This window comes from Ictidomys tridecemlineatus, chromosome 5 (genome assembly GCF_052094955.1).
Source record: "Ictidomys tridecemlineatus isolate mIctTri1 chromosome 5, mIctTri1.hap1, whole genome shotgun sequence".
Taxonomy (NCBI): Eukaryota; Metazoa; Chordata; class Mammalia; order Rodentia; family Sciuridae; genus Ictidomys; species Ictidomys tridecemlineatus.
The window spans coordinates 154021320-154042423 of record NC_135481.1 but is presented as its reverse complement, the minus strand read 5'-3'; the positions used below and the strand labels follow the sequence as shown (position 1 = coordinate 154042423).

The window sequence follows — 21104 nt, the reverse complement described above, 5'->3', positions numbered from 1 at the left end:
GACCCTGCTGCTGTGACTTCTCTTCCCCAATCACACTTGGTGCTCCTTCTCATTCTTTTTGTTCTTTGGTCTCCTGCTAATGATTTGAGCTTATCTCCTGATTTCAACATCTAATTCTGGGGCATTCCAATCAAAGTCCCTCTTCTTCATTGAGGCAGTAGGTGGCAGGTGTGGTGGGGATTTGATTCAGGAAATTCTGCATCACCTTGTTCATCCTCCTTAAACCACCCTGCCAGGGTTCTCTCCCTCCTGGATGGACAGGAGGTGAATTGAACAATGTTGGCTGTAGGAGGGTAGACAACACGTGGGAAGGAACAGTAAGACTGTAATGGCAGAGAGGAGTCCCCAGAAGGAGGAGTTTGTGCCTCAGGAGATGAATATAAGGGCTATACCTGTGTCCAGTAAGCTTTTCTTAGAGCAAGAATTGGGAAGGGTTGTGGCAGGGGTGCCCAGTGCCTGTACCATGCCATGTCCATCTGGGAGGAGGGCTCTGCCCTGGACCATGAAGCTATTTTTATTTGGATTGCTGCTCCTGGTGACCCCTCTCTCAAGGGCCATAATAGAGTACACAAGGAACACAGATAATAACTTTCCTGCCACAGTGGAGTTTGCTGTGCACTCATTCAACCAGGAGAGCAAGGATGAGTATGCCTATAGGCTGGTGCGTGTACTTAAATCTTGGAAAAATAAGGTTAGTGACACATCCTCTATTGCTCTGCCCTCCTGCACCTGTGGGGGAACCTGAGGTGAGAGGGTTCTTATCAGTGGGTGGTCTTGGGTCACCATACTAATCCATACCTGGGTAAAATGTAACCTATACTACTAGTCCATATTCAGGTAAAATACAAGTCAGTTTCCATTTTTATGAAATATTTAAGTTGACATTTTAAAATAGTGTCTATTTCCACTGAATAGTTTAAATATTATTTAGTCTTCTTCCTTATGATATTATTTAACTGAAGAACAATTTCCAAATGAGGACACCTTAGGAAATATAGCAGAGAATAAGCAAAAGAATCATATAGAATACATCATTGTGATAAAGTAAGAAAAAATTTCAAATTTTGTCATTTCATGTGACAAATGGGGATGCTTAGAAAAGTAGAGGCAGAGAGTGAGTAAAGAGAAGGTAAAGGAAACTGATGATTGAAGGAGCAATTTGATCCACTGCCAGGCTCGAGAACCACTGTGAATTCAGCTTCTCTACTCTGATTTCCACCTGCGCTGGCCTCCTGGATGTGTCTCTATCTGACAGCACATTGACATCTCCAGAAAATTCCTCTGTTCATTCTTATTCCTGAAATGTTCTACTTTTAATATAAGTGCTATGGAACATCATCAGGAATGCACTGTTCACCTACTAATGAAGCACTTCTGTTCTTGAGGGAGTGTGGGCATTGCTTTTCCTCCTTTAGCACCATGAGCCCCCAAACAAGAGTAATGGGACCCCAAATCCACAAAGAGCTGAAGCTCCTGGGGCAGCTTGTGTGTAGCACCCTGGCTGGTCTGCTGGCCAGTGCTGTTCCAGGTGGGAGCCTGACATGTGAGATCACTGGCTTTGACAGCAGCAGGTTCAGTTTGGTGATTTGGGAAAATGGATGATGTGGGATGCTGAGGAACGAAATGAAGTAGAATTGAGTAGGCAGAAGCGGAGGTAAAATTTCAGAGTGCACTTTGTAATAGGAATGGATGTTGGCAGTGTTCCAATTTTGAGTATTCAGATGTAGTGGTAGCACTGTATAACATTTTTTCTTGCTGTGGCTCAGATGAAAGCATTGATAACATTTCATATGTTAAGTCTCTTTCTCTTGGGTCAGAGACTATTCTTCACATTTTGAGAAACATCACTCTGCAGTGTAGTTGGTCCATGCAAATTGTAGGTTCAAATTCCTCCTGAGAGTGAAGTGGTACAGTGGGCACATGGGGGCTGGAGATTTGTGATATGTTAATGATGATGACTCAGCCTACATCTTCCTGGGGCCTCCACCAGGTCCACCTGCTTTTTGATCTTAATTATGCAAACTAGAGATCATCCTACTGGCTTTCACTTCCAGCCAGCTGATATCAGGGCCAAGCCGAACTACAAGATTGTCATGGCGTTTTCCATGAAACTGAAGTTGCGCCGTACGAAGTGTGGAAAACTAGAAGATGACATTGAAAACTGCCCCTTTCAAGACAGTTTGAAACTGAACAATGTAAGAGAGGACATAGGCCTCCTTTGTTTTTACAGATATAGGTGCTACTTGGGCATGGAGTGGAGTGTAGGAACAGCTCATGAAGCCATTCTTGGGCCCATAAGAGCAAGCTAACAACAGGCTCCACCGGGCCACTCTGCCTGAGCCTTAGCCAGGAGCCCACCAGGCAGGCAACCCAGGGGTCCTCCTGGAGAACCTTGGCCAAACAGACTTCCCAGCTCTTGCCACTCATGCCATTATAGCTTCCTGCTGCCTGAGACACATGGCAGTCTACTCACACCCCCTAGTGTCCTTGGCGAGGGTAGATGATGTCCCTTGCCCTTCCCTCCTCTGCTTTCAAGAGAAGGAGCCAGTGGCGCTCCAACATCTGCTTCGTTTAAATGTGCAGACACTGCCCCAAAGCCTGAGAGAGCAGAGACTGAGGAGAGACCTACACGCTGAGCTGTAGCACCTGCTCTGGGTGAGATGTACAAGGGAACAACTCCATCCAGGGTTAGATAATTAGATTTTCTAATATAATTAGATAAGTAGGGAATTAACTAAAACCTTAACTAATAACCTAAATCTGAGAGCAGATCACTGCGGAACAAAGCTTCTACCTGCTGCTCTCAGGACCTCGGATCACACAGGGACAGCCTGGGTTTTCTCTGGAGTTAACTAACTGGAATGAGATAACTGACACAGGTGAACCTACTCAGGAGCAGCCCTAGGTCAGTTCAGAGTTAAGCAACAGCCCAAGACTTAGGCTGATGGGATCACATCTGAGGGATGAGTCACATGCCTCAGTTGATGGCCCTGGGAATGTATAAGGTTGAGGTTGACCCTGTCCTGGTGGGAGCCACAAGATTCTTCAGTTTTATTCAGCCACTGTCCTTTCTAATTGTTTCCTCAGACCTTTGTCTGCTTCTTCACCATCAGCACCAAGCCTTGGAAAACAGAGTTTATCCTCCTGAACCAGACCTGCTCCGAGGAGCTGCCCTAATTGAAACCCACCTAGAGTCTTGATCAGGGGCTGCTCTACCTTCCAAGGATCTCAGTGTTTCCTCCACGTGGCTCTTCAGGTGCCGAGAAACTCAATGCTCATGTGTTCTTCATATTTTCTAAGTTATGGAGGGGTTATATTTAGCCATTCAAAAGTTCTTCATTGTCCATTTTTATCACATAGAATATTAAAATTAGCATTTTAGAAGCTTTCCGACTGTACTTGTTTGTGGAGATCTTAGGGATGTTGGTGGAATTGGCTTCATGGGCGCAGCTTTGTCAACGCTCTGGGGAGGCACCTCCTGACACCTTGGGCCCCTAAGCTGGTCCCACATGATACAACTAAGGTGTACCTAAAGAAGCTGCTATATCAGGGCTCATGCATGAAGAAGCAAAGAGTCAGAGGCAAAATAACTGTGACCCTCCCAGGGCATCAGGTATGCATATCGACTTCTTATTTCCCGCGTACATTCTGGAGAACACAATAGACTGAACTCTGTGAGATGTCTTCTGTGTCTGGGGTTGCCAGAAAAGGATGCATGTGTTTTATCCAAAATCCCAGGATTGAATCATTGCATGGTTAAAGGCTACTTACTACAGCGTGTAGATTTGGGTTATGAATGCTTCTGTGTACTATCAAATGATCCTTTGGTCTCACTCAGTTTTTGAAAAAAATTTAATGACAACAGCCTCAATGTAGGTTTTGCCTATTGTTAGATTTAAGCAAAAAGTATCGATATGTGAGTTTAAAAGTGTAACTATAAACAAGGCCAGATGCACAAATCCAACAAGAAGTTTTAACTTACAACATCAGTAAAATTTGTTATAGTGTGAACTAGAAGATCTCTAGAATGGTGTCAGGTTATAGGTTTAGCGTGACATATACAATATCAAGTTGTACTTCCTGCAGAAGTTGTCCTTTGTGTAATCCTGATTGTGGTGTTCTCCTGCCATATGCAGGAAGAAGGGACAGGGAAAAGAGGGGAAGGGGCAGAGGTTTCATGTAGACATTGAAGAAGAGTTTTGATCTATAATGTTGGAAAAGTCATCCATGAAAAGAATGTTTCTGGAGGAAAAAAAAAAAGAAACCTCTTAGTTCAGTATGACCTAGAGGCCCTGGACTATGAATATACATAGCCCAAGGGTCTGAAGTGTCATCTTGAGTTGAGAGATGAAGACTCAGGGCTTGAGGCCCTGAAGCACTGCTGCAGTGAGGTGTGAGAAGAACTTGGTACGACACTTTCCCATTGAATTTAAGGGCAGTTTTTTGGAGCTATTTTTTCCAAAAGACCCCATCTCTAGCTTTTAGATCATGACAGGTCTGATTGTCATTAAGTGAGGGTGGGGGATGTCACAAAAAGCTTTTTTTTTTTTTTTTTTTTTTTTTTTTTACCTGAAATATACTTTGAAAACATACTTTGGCATAATGCATTAAAAATTTGTATTACTGGCATGAATGAATATGTAACAATGAATCTCACCAGTATGTGTAATCAGAACACACCAATAAAAATATGAAAAAAAACTTGTATTACGGTCTCATATCTACATATGTGATACTATTATTAGATGAACAAGTCTTTCAATAACTATTTCATAAAATATTAGTGTTTCCAAATGGAGGTGGACCTGATTGTCATCATACCCAATGTTAATACCTTTGACCAAGACAATTTTTTTTTCAATTTTTAATTGACATATACTAATTATACATATTACGGGGTACACAGTGTGATGTTTCAGTACATGTATATAATGTGTAATAATTATATCAGATTAATTGGTTATCTACATGTAATTGGGCCCAGTCTAGTTAATTGTTGAATCCAATCTGATTCTAGAGAGCCTAGTTAAGGAAATGCTCCAGAGAGCTCAAAATCTGAGAGGGATCTCATACAAGAGAGGTATCTCACACACGGGTGCCAGTTGCAGTGAAAGAACTGCAAGCACAGTAGACCCAGTTGGAAACCTTCACTTGTCAGTAGATTCTCTGGGGTGATACTGGAGGTGTCTTTTGAATCTCTCATCTAATACCAAACTGTTAAAAGAAAAATTTTAGACAAAATTAAATTACAGGTTTTATTTGAGCAAAGAAGTATTTATGAATCAGGCAACACTCAAGCCTTGAGAAACTCTGCTCCTACAATGTGAGCAGTAAGGTTTTACAAGCCGAACAAGAAAACAAAGCAGCTACCTGATTGACTATAGCTAGGCATTTTTCTTATTTGAGCATGTCATGTTGGAAGGTCAAGGTGTGTGCCTTATTGGGTGTGGTGCGGAGGAGAGCTCCCAGACATTTGTATTATTGGGCCTGGTGTGATGGGAGGTCTTCAGTTATAAAACCAATTGACTGGTTAGCTGTGATTAAGGCGAGATTTTAATTTTTATGTCAGCCACAAGAAATGCCTCCAAGTTAGGCTTTATTTATGAAAGAGTTCTGGGTATAGGAGACAACATCAGGCTAAACTTATTTGCTTTAAAAAGAGGACATTTTAACAACATTTTACCAAAGAAATTTTCTAAATAATAAAGAATTTTACTACAAATTTTTAAGAGGTCAAAAATATTGGAAATAGTTTAACTTTAGAGAAGTTGAGCTTCTTGACAAGGAAAAAACAATCCAATATATGCACAAGTAGATATTAAAGAAATATTCATTATACCATTCTTTATAATAGCAAAACACAAAAAAATTTAAATAGTCAATTTTAGGGTGTTGACTATATATAAGAATGGGTCTTAAGATCTGTAGCTCTTAGGAAGTCCCTGGCTCTGAGGGACCACAGTGTAAGGAAGTCAGGTGCTGGGGTTCAAAGCAGATTTTCTCTTCTTGCGGAGGCACCACCCTAGAAATTGATGGCTCGGGGAAGTGAGAGATGCCGCTTTTTCTTTATCATCAAGCAATTATTCTTTCATCTTCCTTCTTCCTGTTCCATGCACACCCTAGAAACCACTCTCAAGCTTCATCCTGATTCCCTTCAGGTTGAATCAACTTCTTTTTAAAAAATATTTACTCATTCTTTTTGGTTATATATGAGAGTAGAATGTATTTTGACATACATACATACATGGAGTATAACTTCTGATTCTTGTGGTTGTACATGATGTGGAGTTACAGTGGTTGTATATTTATGTATGCACATAGGAAAGTAATGTCCGATTTATTCTACCGTCTTTCCTATTCTCAATCCCCTTCCCTCCCCTTCATTCCCCTTTGTCTAATCCAAAGTACTTTTGTTCCCCTTCCCCTTATTGTGTGTTAGCATCTGCAGATCAGAGAAAATATTCAGTTTTTGGGGACTGGATTATTTCACTCAGCATGATAGTCTCCAATTCCATCCATTTACTGGAAAATGCCATAATTATATTCTTCTTTATGGCTGAATAATATTGAGTTAACTTTTTATTTGTGGTTTAGTCCATATCAAGTCCCAGGGAGATCTTCCAAACCTGGGATTCTCTAAGTGTGCCACAGGGCCAGAAATACCTGTATCCCTTGGGAGCTGGTTACAAATGAAAATTCCCTGGTTCCTTCCATATTTGCTGGGTCAGTAGCCTGGGAGTTGGGGAAGATAGAACTTGAATTTTAATAACCTTTGGGGGATTCTTGTTCTTCTGAAAGTTTATAAGTAGCAGCTGAGAAAAGCTGAAGATATATTCATGGAAGCAGCTCAAGTCTTATTTGAAAACTTGGTAAATGACTTTCTAAAGCTCAGACTATGGTTCATGAAGGTTAATCCTGCTTAGAGAAGCTCTGAGAATTGATGTGGAAATCCCTCTTTGAATTGGGTCCCCTGAAGTTGGGATGCCAAGACTGGAATGTAAATCTGTCTGTCTCCTAGTAATGGCGGTTGACTCTCAGACCTCCACACCTGCAAAGTGAAAACAATCTGCTGATGGAACTCCATTTGCACTGAGCAGGCCCTGAACCCAGCCTGGGGAGGTGAAGGTGCTGAAATGGGAGCTGCCTGCATGGTAGTGCTTAGAGACATCAAGGACAGGGCATATAGAGGGGTTTTTGGAGATTGGTAGCTATGGCTCAAGAGGCAAACCAGCAACTGCCTACTTGTGTCAATATAGTCTCATCGGAACACAGTCACTCTCATTTGTTTACACATTGCTTATGGCTTCTCTCAACATACAAGAATAATATTGGGTCATTGAGAAAGAGACCATATGGTCCATAAACACCAAAATAGTTGCTATTTTTTTTCCCCCCACAGAATGTGTACCAAACCCTAGTCAAGTGATATAGGCATGATCTTAGTAGCCTCTGACACATCAGAACATATCAAATATTAATTTTCCTTGCATCCCTTGGGGATCTGTGAAACAGGCTCCTTTTGCAAAGATGGGGTGACCCTGAAGTTGTCCATTTCTGTGAGGTTACCAGGATATGCTGTAGCTGCTCCCAGTGCTGGGACTATCCTTAGAGAGTAGAGCTAGAGTCCTTCCTTTATCTACCATCCTGCTGAGGACCAGGGAAAGGTATGAAAACCAGCCCTTTAAAAGTAGAGGGCACAGGTGCCGAGAGGGGACTTAGGGCTTGGCTGCCTCCATGGCGCACATCAGATGCCCTGAGAAGTCACAGTCATTTTACCTTTGGATATGTGTGGGTCATTGCCATGAACTCTAAGACGGCAGCTCAGATGCACCTTAGTTGTGCCACTTGCGGCTGCATTCAGGAGGTCTAGAAGGAGGAGGGACACTTCTAAAGAGACAGCAGACCACCCTTTTGAGTATAACTCTTTTGATCCTCATAATCACCCTCATAATCATGACTCACAAAGCTGATAGAAATGCATCTATTTTGATTTATTTATTATCATCTATAATGATCTATTCTTCATGATGGACCTGATGAAGGAGATTTTCTTAAAGATTTTAGAAGATTTTGTAAAATGTTAAGACATAAAACTCAGAACTGTTCAGCTACTGAAATGCCAACTTCTGTGAATGGCTGGTGTCCACAGAAGATGGAGCCGACCATGACCAGTCCTGTGGGTGGATCCAAATCAGGCGAATCACTCTGAGCAATTCTTCTTTAGCATGCTGAAACTTACTGCCAACTTCTGGGTGTTGATTATGAAGAGGCAGGTGGAGGTCTGAGTGAACAATCAAAGATGGGACAGTGGGTGGCGGAGGCTCAGGAAGCTGTGGCTCATGCTTTGAACACAGTATCCATTTTAACCTTGTCCTGTCCTGGGGCCAGCAGTTGTACCAGGGAGCCTTTGGCTCTCAGGCATGGCCAACCAACCTGAACCCTGGGTAAGTCCTGAGCTGCATCCTGATCTGGGACTCACTGCTGACCCAAGGGCACCTGTGTCAGTTCTGCTATTCCAATCTGTGACCTCCAGTGAACCTCCAGTCTTTCTCTGTGTGATCCAAGCTCCCAAGAGCAGGAGAGGGATGCTCTGACCCAGAGAAAGCTGGCTGCTTTCAGATTTAAGTCACTGTTAAGTTACAAATTAATCCTCTAATATGGGGATCTATTAATCCTAGGAGGGGTTGTCACCAGTGGTGGGCTTCTCCTTGCTCTTGTCCCTCAGAATAAGTATTGCAGCTCAGCAGGGTGTAGGACAGGACCTGGGATTCTTTCTTACCTGCCGACTCCTCAGGCTCTGGGTCCGTATATGCAGACCCTGAGCTCTACACACTTAGGTAAAAGTGATGTTGGATGCCCACCAGGTTCCTTCTCATGAAGGCAGGGAGTAGAGGAAATGAAGACCAGGCAAGGGACATCCTCTACTCAGCCCAGGACACCAAGACCAAGATAAACATGAGCAATATGAAGGCCATATGTCCTAGGAAGCAGTCAGCAGGCAGCTATTAAGTGCATGAGTGACCCGGTTGGAAACTGAGGTTGGCCATGATTCTTCAGGTTCACCTCTGTGCTGCTTGCCTGGTGGGCTCTCCACTGAGGCTCAGGCAGGGTGGCCTGATTGAGCCTGCTGCTGGCTTATTCCTTACGTCCCTAAGAATGGCTTGATGAGCTGCTCCTACACCCCACTCCATGCCCAAGAAGCACCCACATCTGTGAAATGAGGTAAGCTGGTGCTCTCGCTTACATGGTTCTGCTCTGGGCTGTCTTGAAGTGGGCAGTCATTAATATCTCCCTCAGATTTTCCACATACTGTTCTTCCCAGCTCTAGCGTCATGGAATAAATTGTTGAGATGCTCATCTGCAGACACAGAAGGATTAACGTGAAGAAGCCCTTCTGGCTGCCCTTTAGTAGCTTGACCGTTGTGTTATGGTTGTGTTCAGTGGAGGGAAGACCCAAACTCTCCTCTATTCAGGAGCTTCCCTGTGGGTTTGACATCTGCTCACTGGAGGTGAAATCCAGGGGAATCCTCTATAGACGGGGAATTAAAAGCAAAGAATGAGTGGACCTGGTAGAGGCCTGGGGAAAATCCAGGCTAGGTCACATGCCAATTATAGGTCACTTGTCTCCAGCCCCAGAGTCCCCTCTCCACCACAGTGAGACCCCAGTCTCACTCTCAGCAGGCATTTGAACTTAAGATTGCATTCCCAGAGGTCAAATTCCTAGCACTTGGCAAGGTGGTGGCTCCCCAAGGGTTTTTATAGGTAATCTTGGCCCTGAGGGAAGGAGCCTAATATATGACATGTTATCAATGCTTTCCCCTGAGCTAGAGCAAGAAGAATGGCAGTCAGCACTACCACCATGCATGAGAACCCGTTTGTGGTACACTGCCAATATCTACTCCTATGACAAAGTGCACTCTGAAATTCTCCTTCCACTTCTTCCCACTCAATTTCACCTCATTCCATTCCATGTCCTCCCACCCCATCCATCCATTCTTCCCAACTCACCCAGCTGGACCCTGCAACTGCCAGTCCAGAGACCAACAGGTCAGATGCCATTCTGGGTTTTGGGGACATCAGATTAGCCAGGACACTATACATCAGTGGCCACAGAGCCTTCAGCTCTTATAAAAGAGGAAGAGTGATGCTCACCCTCCCCCAGAAATTGAGGTGTCCCATTAGGAGATGAACATTGCATTCCTGATGGCGTTATCGTGACTCCATCAAAAAGAGAACATTTTTGGATTAATAAGAATGAACAGAGGAAGAGTCCTTGATTATATCATATGCAGAGACACACCAAGGAGCTCGGGGCAGGGGGAAATCAGGGCAGAGGAGCCAAGCCCACCATGGTTCTCAGGTCTGATTGCTCTTTGAATCATCAGTGCCTCCCCTTCCGCCTGGCATGCTCTCTTCTCTGTTCCTCCCTCTGTTCATGGATCTCTGTTTGTCTATGTGTTTCTCTCTGTGTTTCATAATTGCTTTATTTTATATCCCTGAAATATTTTTTTTTCAATGTATCTCCACAGTCATTTTCTCTTCTTTAACTGGTAGCTTCATCACCTAAGTGTTTTTATTTCAAAGTCATTCTTTAGTTAAACAATGTCATAAAAGCAAATTTTAAAACCCCATCTTGAGTGTGAGTGGCGTTGGCCTAATATAAAACATTAATTTCTAAGTTAAGCTTCGTCCTGAACCAGAATGCTAACAGAGTTAGCTTTTGCTTTATTGGAGCAAGGACAACAAATGTTCAACCAGGACTCACTGACGATGATACTCCCCTCACCCCTCACCAAGTGGCAGGCGCAGAGGGCAAGGTGGGAGAGGAGGTGGTCACTCACCTTCTTAGTCTCAGAACTCAGGACCTGTACAAGCTTGTAAGCATACTGGTCCTTATTCTGCTGGTTGAATTTTTGTAAGGCGAACTCCAACGTAGGAGAGAAGTTAGGATCCCCGGTTTTCAGTTGGAGAGTGTACATATCTTTTTCTGAACACCAGGCCTGAGTTTCCAGGGGTTGGAAGCCTAAGAGAAGCAGCAGCAGCATGGCCCAGGGAAGAACCCTCCTCCCGGGTGGACACAACATGGTGCAGGCACTGGGCAGCCCCTGCCTTTGCCCTTCTCAGTCCTTACTCTTCCAGGTTCAGCCCTTTAATTTATCTGTTTGGCCCTCCCTCTGGGCCTCCTCTTTGCCATTACACCTTCCCACAAGTGGTCTCACTTCCTCCAGTGAAAGCTAACTTACCTCCTGTCCAGAGGGAGTGACAGGACCTAGTCAGATGGATTGAGGAGGACAAACAAGAGGACAGAGGATCCCAGCCACACTGGCTCCCTGATGCCTCAGTGGGAAAGAGAAGCCTTCTTAGGATGTCCCTGAATCAGAAGCTGAAAACAAGGTGTTAGTGGACAGGGATAATGAGGCAAGAAGGGACAGATAAAAGAGATGTGTGTGATGAGTAAATTGTACATAAAGAGAAGTACCGCTGCCCAGAGATAATGTGGGTTCATCCTAGAGCCACAGGAGGTCTGGATTTTGCCACCTCACGTGTCCCCAGAATGTCTGAGCTCCACTGTGTTCCACCTTTCCCCCTTCCCATGTTCTAGAATAGACAAGGTCAGTGGCCCTCCTGTCAACCCCTGGGGTGCACAGAGTTGAGGAATACAGACAGAAGCTCTCCTGAACTGCTTCTCCTCTCCCTGACCCCAGTTTCTCAGCCCCGGATTAAACCACCACTGCTGTGCCTGGAATCCTGGCTGATTAAGTGAATGCAATCCTCCAGAGGAATTCAGAGGAGTGGCCATTTTCATTAGAGTAATGGGAGTGGAGAAAGAGGGAGATGAAGACAGAGAAGGCAACTCAGACTAAGGATGGCTGAGAGGTGGTCGTTGGTGCCCTCTTGTGGCCAGATTGATCACAGCTCCTTGGGCACAGTTTACGTGTGGAGTCTGGTCTCTGGAAATCAGAGACCTTTGCAACCTCCAACTCTGGCAGCAAATGGTGTCCTGACAAGTCTGAATTATACATTTTTTATAGGCAAGACTTAAGCCTTGTCCCCATGAAATATGCTTTCAACATTTATCTTCAGCTACTTGCAAATTTTCAAGGGGACCAGAATCTCCTGAAGGCTGTTAAAATACAAGATCTTGATTCTAGTATTCTGACCCAGGAGGTCTGTAAAGGCCAGGAATTTGCATTTCTCAACTGATTCTAGGGGATGGTAATGTTATTGGTCCTTGGGGCCACACTGTGAGTTGTCCAGGTTCAGAATATGTCCCTGGGGGCATGGATACTAAACCCAGCCACAAGTCAGAAATAGCTCAACTTGAGAGGAATGGGGGAGGGGGAAGGAGCACACAGGATCAGGAAAAGGGAAAAAGCACATCACCTGGTGATAAAGTGAAGGAGAGCTTCAAGACTCAAGGCATTAGTCACCAGGTCAGGCCCTTTGGAGAAGAGAGGTTGCTTTGCACCTGATCGTGTGGCTGGCCTTCTGCATGGTGATCCCTCAGGGTTAGGTCCAGAAGTTGCAGCAATCAAGATCTCCTGGTGAAGCCAGGTCCCTGTCCTGGAGCAGCAGAACAGAAGCCTGGGTGGGCTGGAGCACAGGTAGCCAGCACAGACTGGGCTGGACGGAGTCTGCCATGTCAGTACAGGCCTGAGGCACAGCAAGCCAGGGCCAAGCTGAGCCAGGGCACCCTGACTTCTTGTACTGTGGCAGCCTGGGTCTGGTGCAGCCACTCTCTCCATACAGTGCTGCAGCCTGAAACCCCCACCCCTGTCCCCCATCTCTGAGTATCCATGATCTGACTTAACCTCCCACTACTCAACCAGCAAGAAAACAAAAATGGTGCAGACCTGAATGGGATTTCAGGGATACACAATAGTGTTGGTACTTTTCCAAGCCCTAATTAGCATAAATTTGACCCAACAGTATTGACCCAAGTGCAATAGAAACCCCTAGACTAGCACATTCAGGAGGCAACCCCTATTAGGGTCCCCTCTGTCCCTGGTTCCTATTCTTCACACTTGAATAAATCTCACTTCTTTCATTTTGCATTTCATTGTCTGTGAGTTTCATTATTTGGATTTGTAAGACAAGAACCCAGAGTGAAGTTGGCAGTGAGTTGCTGGATCCTATTGCAACCCTGAAGGGCACAGCCCACTCACTATTTAGAGCCTCAACACTAAGAGATACAGCAGGCCACTCAGAGAGGCCTGCAGTTTTCACAGATCCCACCCACCAACAGAAGCAGAGATTCAAGTTTCATCAAAATTCTGGTTTCACTACAACTGCACGTCGGGGGTTTCCAACCTTGGGGACTCCCAGCCTTGCTACCCCACCCTGCCCCCAACCCCATGTGCTCTCATCTCCTGCACCCTAGTGTAGTAAACACAGTGGCCCCTGTTTTAGGGAGCTGGCTTCCTCTGTCTCCTATTCCACATGTCTTTTGATTGTTCCTTTCAGAGAACATTTCCACACCCACTGTTCCACAATCTTCCAGGGGTCAATTTCATCCAGGCAGGGTAATGACAGGTTGGAATGTGTTATTTGCAATGAGTAAGATATTTGGTGTTATCATTTGAGGAATGCATCCAGATGTGAATGAAAACATCCCCCAAAGAGATTGCATCTTTTTTTTTTTTCCTTGATGGCTTTAAGATCACTAAAACTGCAGCTCAAGTGTAAATATTATGGTTTCTTGCTGGAGAATGATGGTGTAAGTTGAGCAGTAAGGAAGGGGTAAATGTGGAAATGTCGTTGTGTTTTCTGGAGGAATGGGCTGTGGAGTCCTACGAGAACTAGAATCCTGACACACACCTGGATAGGTTGTGAGTGTCCTGACAGAGGCTAGCAATACTCATGGAAGAAACTCGCATGTTCTCAAGTCAGGGACTGGCAAGCACAGGTCTCTTCTGTAAACTGTTGGTGGGGCCCCTGCTCTAAGCACAGGTGCACAGGCTTCCCAAGCGTATGCCCATATGTGCTCTCATACCAGGGACGGCTCAGGGCCCTGTGCACCAGATCTGTCCTCACTGTACAGCCAAGGAAGGGATGTGGGCCACCTTACCCAGACTGGAATGATGGGTGTGTGCACATTTCTAGCCCTTACAAGTATGTCTGCACTTTTGTTGCAACCCTTGCCTGAGAAGTGAGAGAGATCAGTTTCCTAAGAGATAAGCCAAGATAAGAACAGTCACTGTGATCTCTAGACTTTTAGAACTTGGAGAACAGGTACAAAACCATGACAGAAGGCCTGGGGTGCCTTGCCAGTGAGGTCTCAGCAGGCTGTCACGGTTCTCTACCTGGCTGTCCCTTCATCAGGAATCTGGGATGTCATTGACTACTGCTCATCCTTCAATACCCATGTCAAATGTTTCTGGTTTTCAAAGCTCCTTTGACTTTGTTTGGAGGAGTTCTGTCTCATAAGTCATTAATACTGGGCAGGTACTGAACCATCATCCTTTCGGGGCAAGTATGATTTCTGAGGTGCTCATTTTTGTGTTGCTGGTACTAAGCACCACAGATGGGTCTCATGGGAAGATATGAGTGACAGAGGACAGACAGACATGAGCGGTGGGAACATAAGGTTAAGAAAATGATTCTATAAAATAGGCCTACTGTGCTGACCCCCTACATACTTTCACTTTTAAAAAGTATTTTATCTGCAACCCTGCCTGGCTTAAGTGGACAGGATTTGTGTTACATCCTTCAGCAAACCACCTGTTGTCTGCAAGAGAAATGCAGGCTCCAAAATACTAATAAGAAGAACACAAGTTACCCAGAAGCTGGGGGAACCTTGGTGACCCCTGCACAGACCAGATCCCAGAACTCAAGGGGATAAGAATAATTCCCCCTAACCACAAAATTTGTGAAGAACAGGTTCTAATCAGAAGTGGTCAGCATGGGCCAAAGCCACCTATGGTTGTCATGGCAGTGGGGACTTAAAGTCTAATGCCATCCTGCTGTCAGTCAAAAGTCATGAGGTAGACCTGAGCTGGACTCTCTAGAGACTCCCCCACCCTCTATGAAACTGGAGGGGAAGAGAGGCACATAGGCCCCCACCTCTCTGAGAGGACCCACTCTCCCCCTTGAGAGTATTCCCCTTTTCTTTCCCATCCTTTCTACTTAACTCATGCCTGTTTCTCTTAGAGACATGTCTGAAATCTTTCTGACTTGATCTGAGAATCGAGGTTTAAGGAGGGGGAACTTCACACTGCTGTAGTTTCTCAGAAGGCTTCACCCTGTAACGTCAGTAACTACTCACCGAAATGGGCCTGATTCCCTAGAACCAAACTTCTGCTATTTCTGGAAGAATTGAGAACAATCAGAGAAGGTCAGCAATGACTAAGACCAAATCACCAACTCTTATCTGTGAGGGTAAAAGTGAGGTGCAGGCATTGGGGTGCCATCCAAGCCAGCTGCCTGTGTTCAAAGTGCATGATGCTCTCCTGGCTCCCCTACACATGGCTCGGTGTCTTCTCTGAGCTCTGGCTGCTGTCCTCACAGCCTACCTTCTTTAGCCACCTCCTCTAGCTCTTGCCCCATGGGCCCCCTGGTTTCCAGATCATCTGACTGACTCCCAGGCCACTTCTGTTGACTGATTGCTTGACATCCCTTTGCAGCATGCCCTTCAATTTCCCCAGGTGTTCCACGGGCTGAAATACAAAAGGGTGCTTAGAGTCCATGTGATCAAAGAAGAAAAAAGTGACAGGATTCAGAACAGGAGGCATTGTTATGATAGGTTTGAAGAAATAAGGGACAGACGGGCTGGGCTGTGGCTCAGCAGTGGAGTGCTTGCCTAGCACGTGCAAGGCCCTGGGTTTGATCCTCAGCACCAAATAAAAAGAAAGAAAGAAAGAAAGAAAGAAAGAAAGAAAGAAAGAAAGAAAGAAAGAAAGAAAGAAAGAAAGGAAAGAAAGAAAGAAAGAAAGAAAAAGAAAGAGAAAGAAAGAAAAGAAAGAGAAAGAGAAAGAAAGAAAAGAAAGAGAAAGAGAAAGAGAAAGAAAAAGAAAGAAAGAGAAAGAAAGAAAAAGAAAGAAAGAGAAACAAAGAAAGAAAGAGAAAGAAAGAAAGGTATTTTAAAAAATGTAAGCATAATATATTTAAAAAAAAAAAAAAGAAAGAAGAGACAGAAGTTACTGAGGGATTCCAAGGATGCCAGGGCCACTCTGCATCCTCCTTGCCCCTCCCACAGTTCTGAGCCGTTTTCAGTTAAGTTTCGATGATTTAAAGGATGGATCTCACATAGACTTGCAGCAAATTTAAAACAACAACAACAAAAAGAAAGGCAACAATTGGATCTGACAATGGCAAAGAAAAAGTCAAAAGAAGACCATTTTTATAAAACATATGAGCTCTTAATCGGGGAGGTCTTGCTACGTGTGCAAAGCCACAGTAGCCCTTCCCTTTGTTTCTTGCTGTCGCTGCCTTTCCCTCAGGGCTGGGTTCTGAGGCTCCTGGTGCCAGGACTCGGTGCCCCCCTATCTCTGCCTTCTAAGGCTCTTGCTTGGGAGAAGATTCTTTCTTTCCACATGAGTATAACTGGCTTTCCCACATCTTTCCATGTTTATTTACACAAAAATCAAGGCTTTCATTGGTTTGTGTGTTGGCAAGCTGGATTTGAGGATGGAAATAAGAGAGAAAAACTGTTTCTGATTTAAATTTATCCATGTTAGAAGTGTATTTGTTGCTGCTATTTCCTATTAAAATGTCTTTTCCTCCCTTCTGAAAGCCTCAAGCCCCCTTGCCTTTGCCGAACACAGGATCTAATTCACTGACTTACTAAACTTTGAGCACCCGCTAGGATAAATTTTTTCCTAACCATTGTTCTTTTTTCCTAACTCTGATCATTGTTATTTTTTAAAAATTTAAAGACTTTTAAAACACTTTAGATAAATAAAAAGCACAAAAATGTTATTATGTCGCTTTTACTAGGTAAAATGTAGTTTGCAGTATTTCGGTATGATTGAATATCCAAACACCTGGGGTTTAACCCCTGTCTCTCTCAGAACACTGATTATAGTATCTAAGTTCATTCTAGCCAGGCACTCTCCTAAGCCTTCCACATGCGTTGACCCATTGCACTTTAACATGGAGATAATCAACCACGATGATAGGTGAAGGACCCCTAACCTGAAAATTCAAAATCTGAAAATGTTGCAAAATCTGAAACCTACTGATACAACGATGCCCAAAGTGGAAAATTCTACCTCTGACCCCATGTGGTAGCTCATGGTAACACAGGTGCACTAATTATATTATAAAAAAGTATCCTTCAGGCTTTGTGCCCAAGGAGAGTATGAAATATAAGTGAATTTCATATTTAGATTTGAGCCTTATATACAAGATATCTCATATCTCAAAATCCAAAATAAGCTCTAAGCATTTCAGATATCTTCGAGCTGTACATTACTAAGTTGAATGTTTTTTAAAAATTTACATAAATAATAGTTACACTGTATTTCGTACAGCTTGGTATTTTTACTCAAACCATCATTGTGAGAGTCATTGTGTAGATAGAGTTCCTTCATTATCACTGTTTTTCTCTATTCATTAGAACCTTGACCTAGAAAACCAATTAATTCATGACTTCCAACTGAGTTGATTCTGTCACAGGGCTGGGGCTTCCAATGAACTGAGGCAGTGTGAAGACTCCCTTCAAACCCTAATTTTTAGGATCAAATCAGAAAGATTTCAGACATGTTGCTTAGAATAACAGCCTGAATTTATTAGAAGGGATGGAAAAAGTGAAAGGGGACTTTTTCAAGGGACATTCTCAGTTTGCCTCTCCTATTCTCCAGTTTAATTGGGGGTTCTGGCGAAGTTTCCAGAGAGTACCATTCAGATCTGACTCTTGACTTTTGACAGACAGCAGGATGACATCAGACTTTCAAGTCCTAATGGTGCATGACAGCTCTTGGTCACTGTGGCATGTGCTGATCAGTTCTAATTGGAACTTGTTCTTCCGAGATTTCATGGTTAGGGGGAATTATCCTTTTCTCTCGGAGTTCTGGAATCTGGTCTGTATAAGGGTCATAAAAGTCTTTCCTGCTTTGGGGTAACATATGTTCTTTCTTATCAGCATCTTGGGACCTGCATTTCTCCTGCAGATAACAAGTGGTGAAGAAATGTAACTTATCCTGGGATTTAAGCCAGGCAGAGTGGCAGGTAAATTGCTTTTTTCTTCTTTTTTTTTTTAAAGAGAAAGCATGTGGGAGTCAGCATGGTGAGCCCATTTTAGAGAATTATTCCCTTAACTTCATGTTCCCACCATTCATATCTGTTCCCTATCAATTCTATACTGATTGGATTCTATCCTTTTCTTCTTAAAATTGGGTACAATGAACATTTCATCGGACTTCTATGTTTAGACACATGAAAGTTTCTCTAGGAAATGCCCAGAAATAAATTTGCTTAGATGTGGTAGGGTCCCTTATTTAGCTTTATTATGAATCACTATGCTAATGTTTTTTTAACTTTACATTCTAAAAAATAAACAGTTCACTGTATAGTATTTTGTTTGAGTTTGTGCTTCTCTTGCATTTCATTTTTAAAATCTTTTTATATGTTCTCCCATATTTTCTTCTAAACATGTTGTTTTCTTTTGCTTTTAATATTTACATATGTGATCAGGCTGAAGTCTAAATGGGCGTGTGGTACGAGGTAAGGATCTGTATGTAGGGCTTTATTGATTCCCCACTCTAATTATATTATAAAAAAGTGCCTTGAATGTACAGCTGGCTTTTCCCGCACTGTTTATAGAGCAGTTCATTTTTTCCCCTTTTGTTTTGATTTGAGTATGATTTGTCCCCTCTGAACCTCAAGTTAAACTATAATTCTTACTTTGAGATATTAAGAGATGGGACCTGCCCAACTTTTAAGACTTGATTAGGGCTTTGCCCTTGTGAATGGATCAATCCATTCATGTGATTAATGAGCCAATGCGTTATCTTGACAGTGGTTCCACTATAAAAGTCAGTGTGGCTAGGTCTCCCAGGCATTTTTCTGTCTCTCATCATGGGTTGCTTTATGCTACCTGGGACTCTGCCAGGGAGAAAGTTATTTTCAGATGTGGCCTCTCAACTTTGGACCAGAAATGTGAGCTAAAATTATCCCCTTTTCTTTACCCAGGCTGTGGTGTGGTGTTGTTAGCAACAGAAAATGAAGCAAACAAACAAACAACAAAACAATCCAACAGCATTTCTGCAATATGCCAGTTTCTTGAAAATATGTTGGTTGCTTTGGCTGGCAGGATGAAAGAGGCATGGGTATGGGGTAGGAAGGTCATCACTAGACCTTGGTCAGGAAAGGGAGAAAAATGTCAGGACACAACTCAAACTTAAGCACATTTCCTGAACCCTACCTGCCAGGTGGGTCTCCTTCCTGGTGCCAGCCCCTGTCTCATGGCTGTATCCTTCTATCATTGAGTCTCTGGGTTCTGTGTTAAGTTGAAGCTTGGGTCTTAGTTTTAAAGAAGTGCTTCATGTATCGGTCATTATAATTGATGCTATTGTTCCTATCTTAAACCCCCAGCTCTGCAGGTTCTACCTCAGTCCTTTATTATTTGGAAACACAAGTGTTGGTCTGTTTCTGTTACTATAACAAAATATCTGGGATTGGGTAAGCAGAGGTTTATTGAACTCACCATTCTGGAGGTCTAAGAACATGGCACCAGCATTCTGCTGAAATTCTAGTGAAGACCTCAAGGCAGCAAGTCAGTGAATTCTTAAGGAAGAGTGGTCATATAGTGAGAAAGAGAGAGAGAGACAGAAAGGAGGTTGCCTGTATTATAACAATCCACTCTCACGATAATTAATCCAGTTCAGTGAGATCTAACTAATTCTCACTGGAACTAAATAAACCCTATAATCTAACTACTTCCTAAAGGTATTACTGTCTCTCAACATTGTTACTTTGAGGACTCAAGCCTCAATTTTTTTTAAAGGACAAACCGTGTCCTTAAATTTATTCTTTATTATTTTGTTCTTTTCTGAATACTTCAAGTATCCAAAAATTTGTGAAAAGTTTAAATTAGCTTTTGTTTTTAATATTTTTTTAGTTTTAAGTGTACACAATATCTTTATATTACATTTATGTGGCACTGAGGATTGAACTCAGTGCCTCAAGCATGCTAGGTGTGCACTCTACCACTGAGACACCACCCCAGCCCCTAAATTAGCTTTTTTTTTTTTTTTTTTTTTGTACTGGGATTGAATCTATGGGTGCTTAACCACTAAGCCATATCCACAGCCCTTTTTATTTTTTATTTTTTTTATTTTGAGGCATGGTCTTGCTAAGTTGCTAATACTGGCTTTGAACTTGCAATCCTCCTGCCTCAGCCTCCTGAGCCACTGGGATTACAGGTGTGTGCCACAGCACCTGGCAAAAATAGCTTTTTGAGTTGAAACAGGCCAGCACTTGCCCTGAAGGGTAAAAGGAACAATTGGGGTGCTCATCACCAAGTGGACAGGGAGTACAGAACTGGGACAGGGTGGGAAAGGCATCTTGGTTGATTGTGGGGGAAACAAAAAAGACATTCCATCATTGGATCCATTTAGAGTTGTTACATGATTTGTATGGCCAATATGCTATGGTTTATAGAAACCAAAGAAGGGGAGAAGGCAGGGGTTGAGGAGGTCTTTGGAGTTGGACACACTGGAGTTGCGATCTGATTTGTACCTTTGGCTAGTTGCAGTACCCAGGGCACAATTTTACTTTGTGATCTTCTGTTTATTTACAAATTTTACTATGTGATCTTCTGTTCCCATAGCCATTAAATTAGAATGATTTGTTATTCCTCAAGGAGCTGTTATGAAATGGACGAAGTGTGGGGTGTGAAGCACTGACAAAATATCCAGTAGAACCAGGCACTCCATAACTGGTGTCTGTGTTGTTTATTATTTCATTGATTATTGAGAAAGTATGCCTAGTGTTATGTTTGGCTGTAACATCAACTAAGGAGTATTCCCAGGAGTTGAGACGCTGGACAGGGGTGTAAGGGTGTAAAAGGAAGCTGGAGGAGCAGTGGTTTCTATGACTCTTTAGGTTCCTTTGGATGGTGTAGACTCAGGCCAGAAAATTGCATGTTGTCATTAGGCTTTGAG

At 43.3% G+C, this 21104-nt stretch overlaps 2 protein-coding genes across 2 annotated transcripts; one reads left to right on the top strand and one right to left on the bottom strand.

The window, feature by feature from the left end:
• The first annotated feature begins 463 nt into the window (after nucleotides 1–463).
• Nucleotides 464–3756, top strand: LOC101963350 (cystatin-9). The gene is made up of 3 exons (XM_005334617.4): nucleotides 464–691; nucleotides 2076–2195; nucleotides 3088–3756. Exons 1-3 carry the CDS (start codon nucleotides 464–466, stop codon nucleotides 3175–3177), a joined length of 438 nt encoding a protein of 145 aa, XP_005334674.3. The 3' UTR covers nucleotides 3178–3756.
• Nucleotides 3757–8192: 4436 nt separating this feature from the next.
• Nucleotides 8193–19902, bottom strand: LOC101963066 (cystatin-9). The gene is made up of 3 exons (XM_078049071.1): nucleotides 19646–19902; nucleotides 10842–12564; nucleotides 8193–9469 (listed from the first exon to the last, which is right to left on the bottom strand). The coding sequence occupies exons 2-3, from the start codon at nucleotides 11082–11084 to the stop codon at nucleotides 9176–9178; spliced, it is 537 nt and encodes a 178-aa protein (XP_077905197.1). The 5' UTR covers nucleotides 11085–12564; nucleotides 19646–19902; the 3' UTR covers nucleotides 8193–9175.
• Between the last annotated feature and the right edge of the window lie 1202 nt (nucleotides 19903–21104).

Excerpts from the sequence above, each read along its gene's own strand:
- LOC101963066 (XM_078049071.1), bottom strand. The coding sequence starts at position 11,084 with ATGTTGTGTCCACCCGGGAGGAGGGTTCTTCCCTGGGCCATGCTGCTG. Across the intron at positions 9,470-10,841 it reads TGAGTTCTGAGACTAAGAAG|ATAGAGGAGAGTTTGGGTCT; the intron begins GTGAGTGACCAC and ends GGAAGCTCCTGA.
- LOC101963350 (XM_005334617.4), top strand. The coding sequence starts at position 464 with ATGCCATGTCCATCTGGGAGGAGGGCTCTGCCCTGGACCATGAAGCTA. Across the intron at positions 692-2,075 it reads TTAAATCTTGGAAAAATAAG|CCGAACTACAAGATTGTCAT; the intron begins GTTAGTGACACA and ends ATCAGGGCCAAG. Across the intron at positions 2,196-3,087 it reads ACAGTTTGAAACTGAACAAT|ACCTTTGTCTGCTTCTTCAC; the intron begins GTAAGAGAGGAC and ends TTGTTTCCTCAG.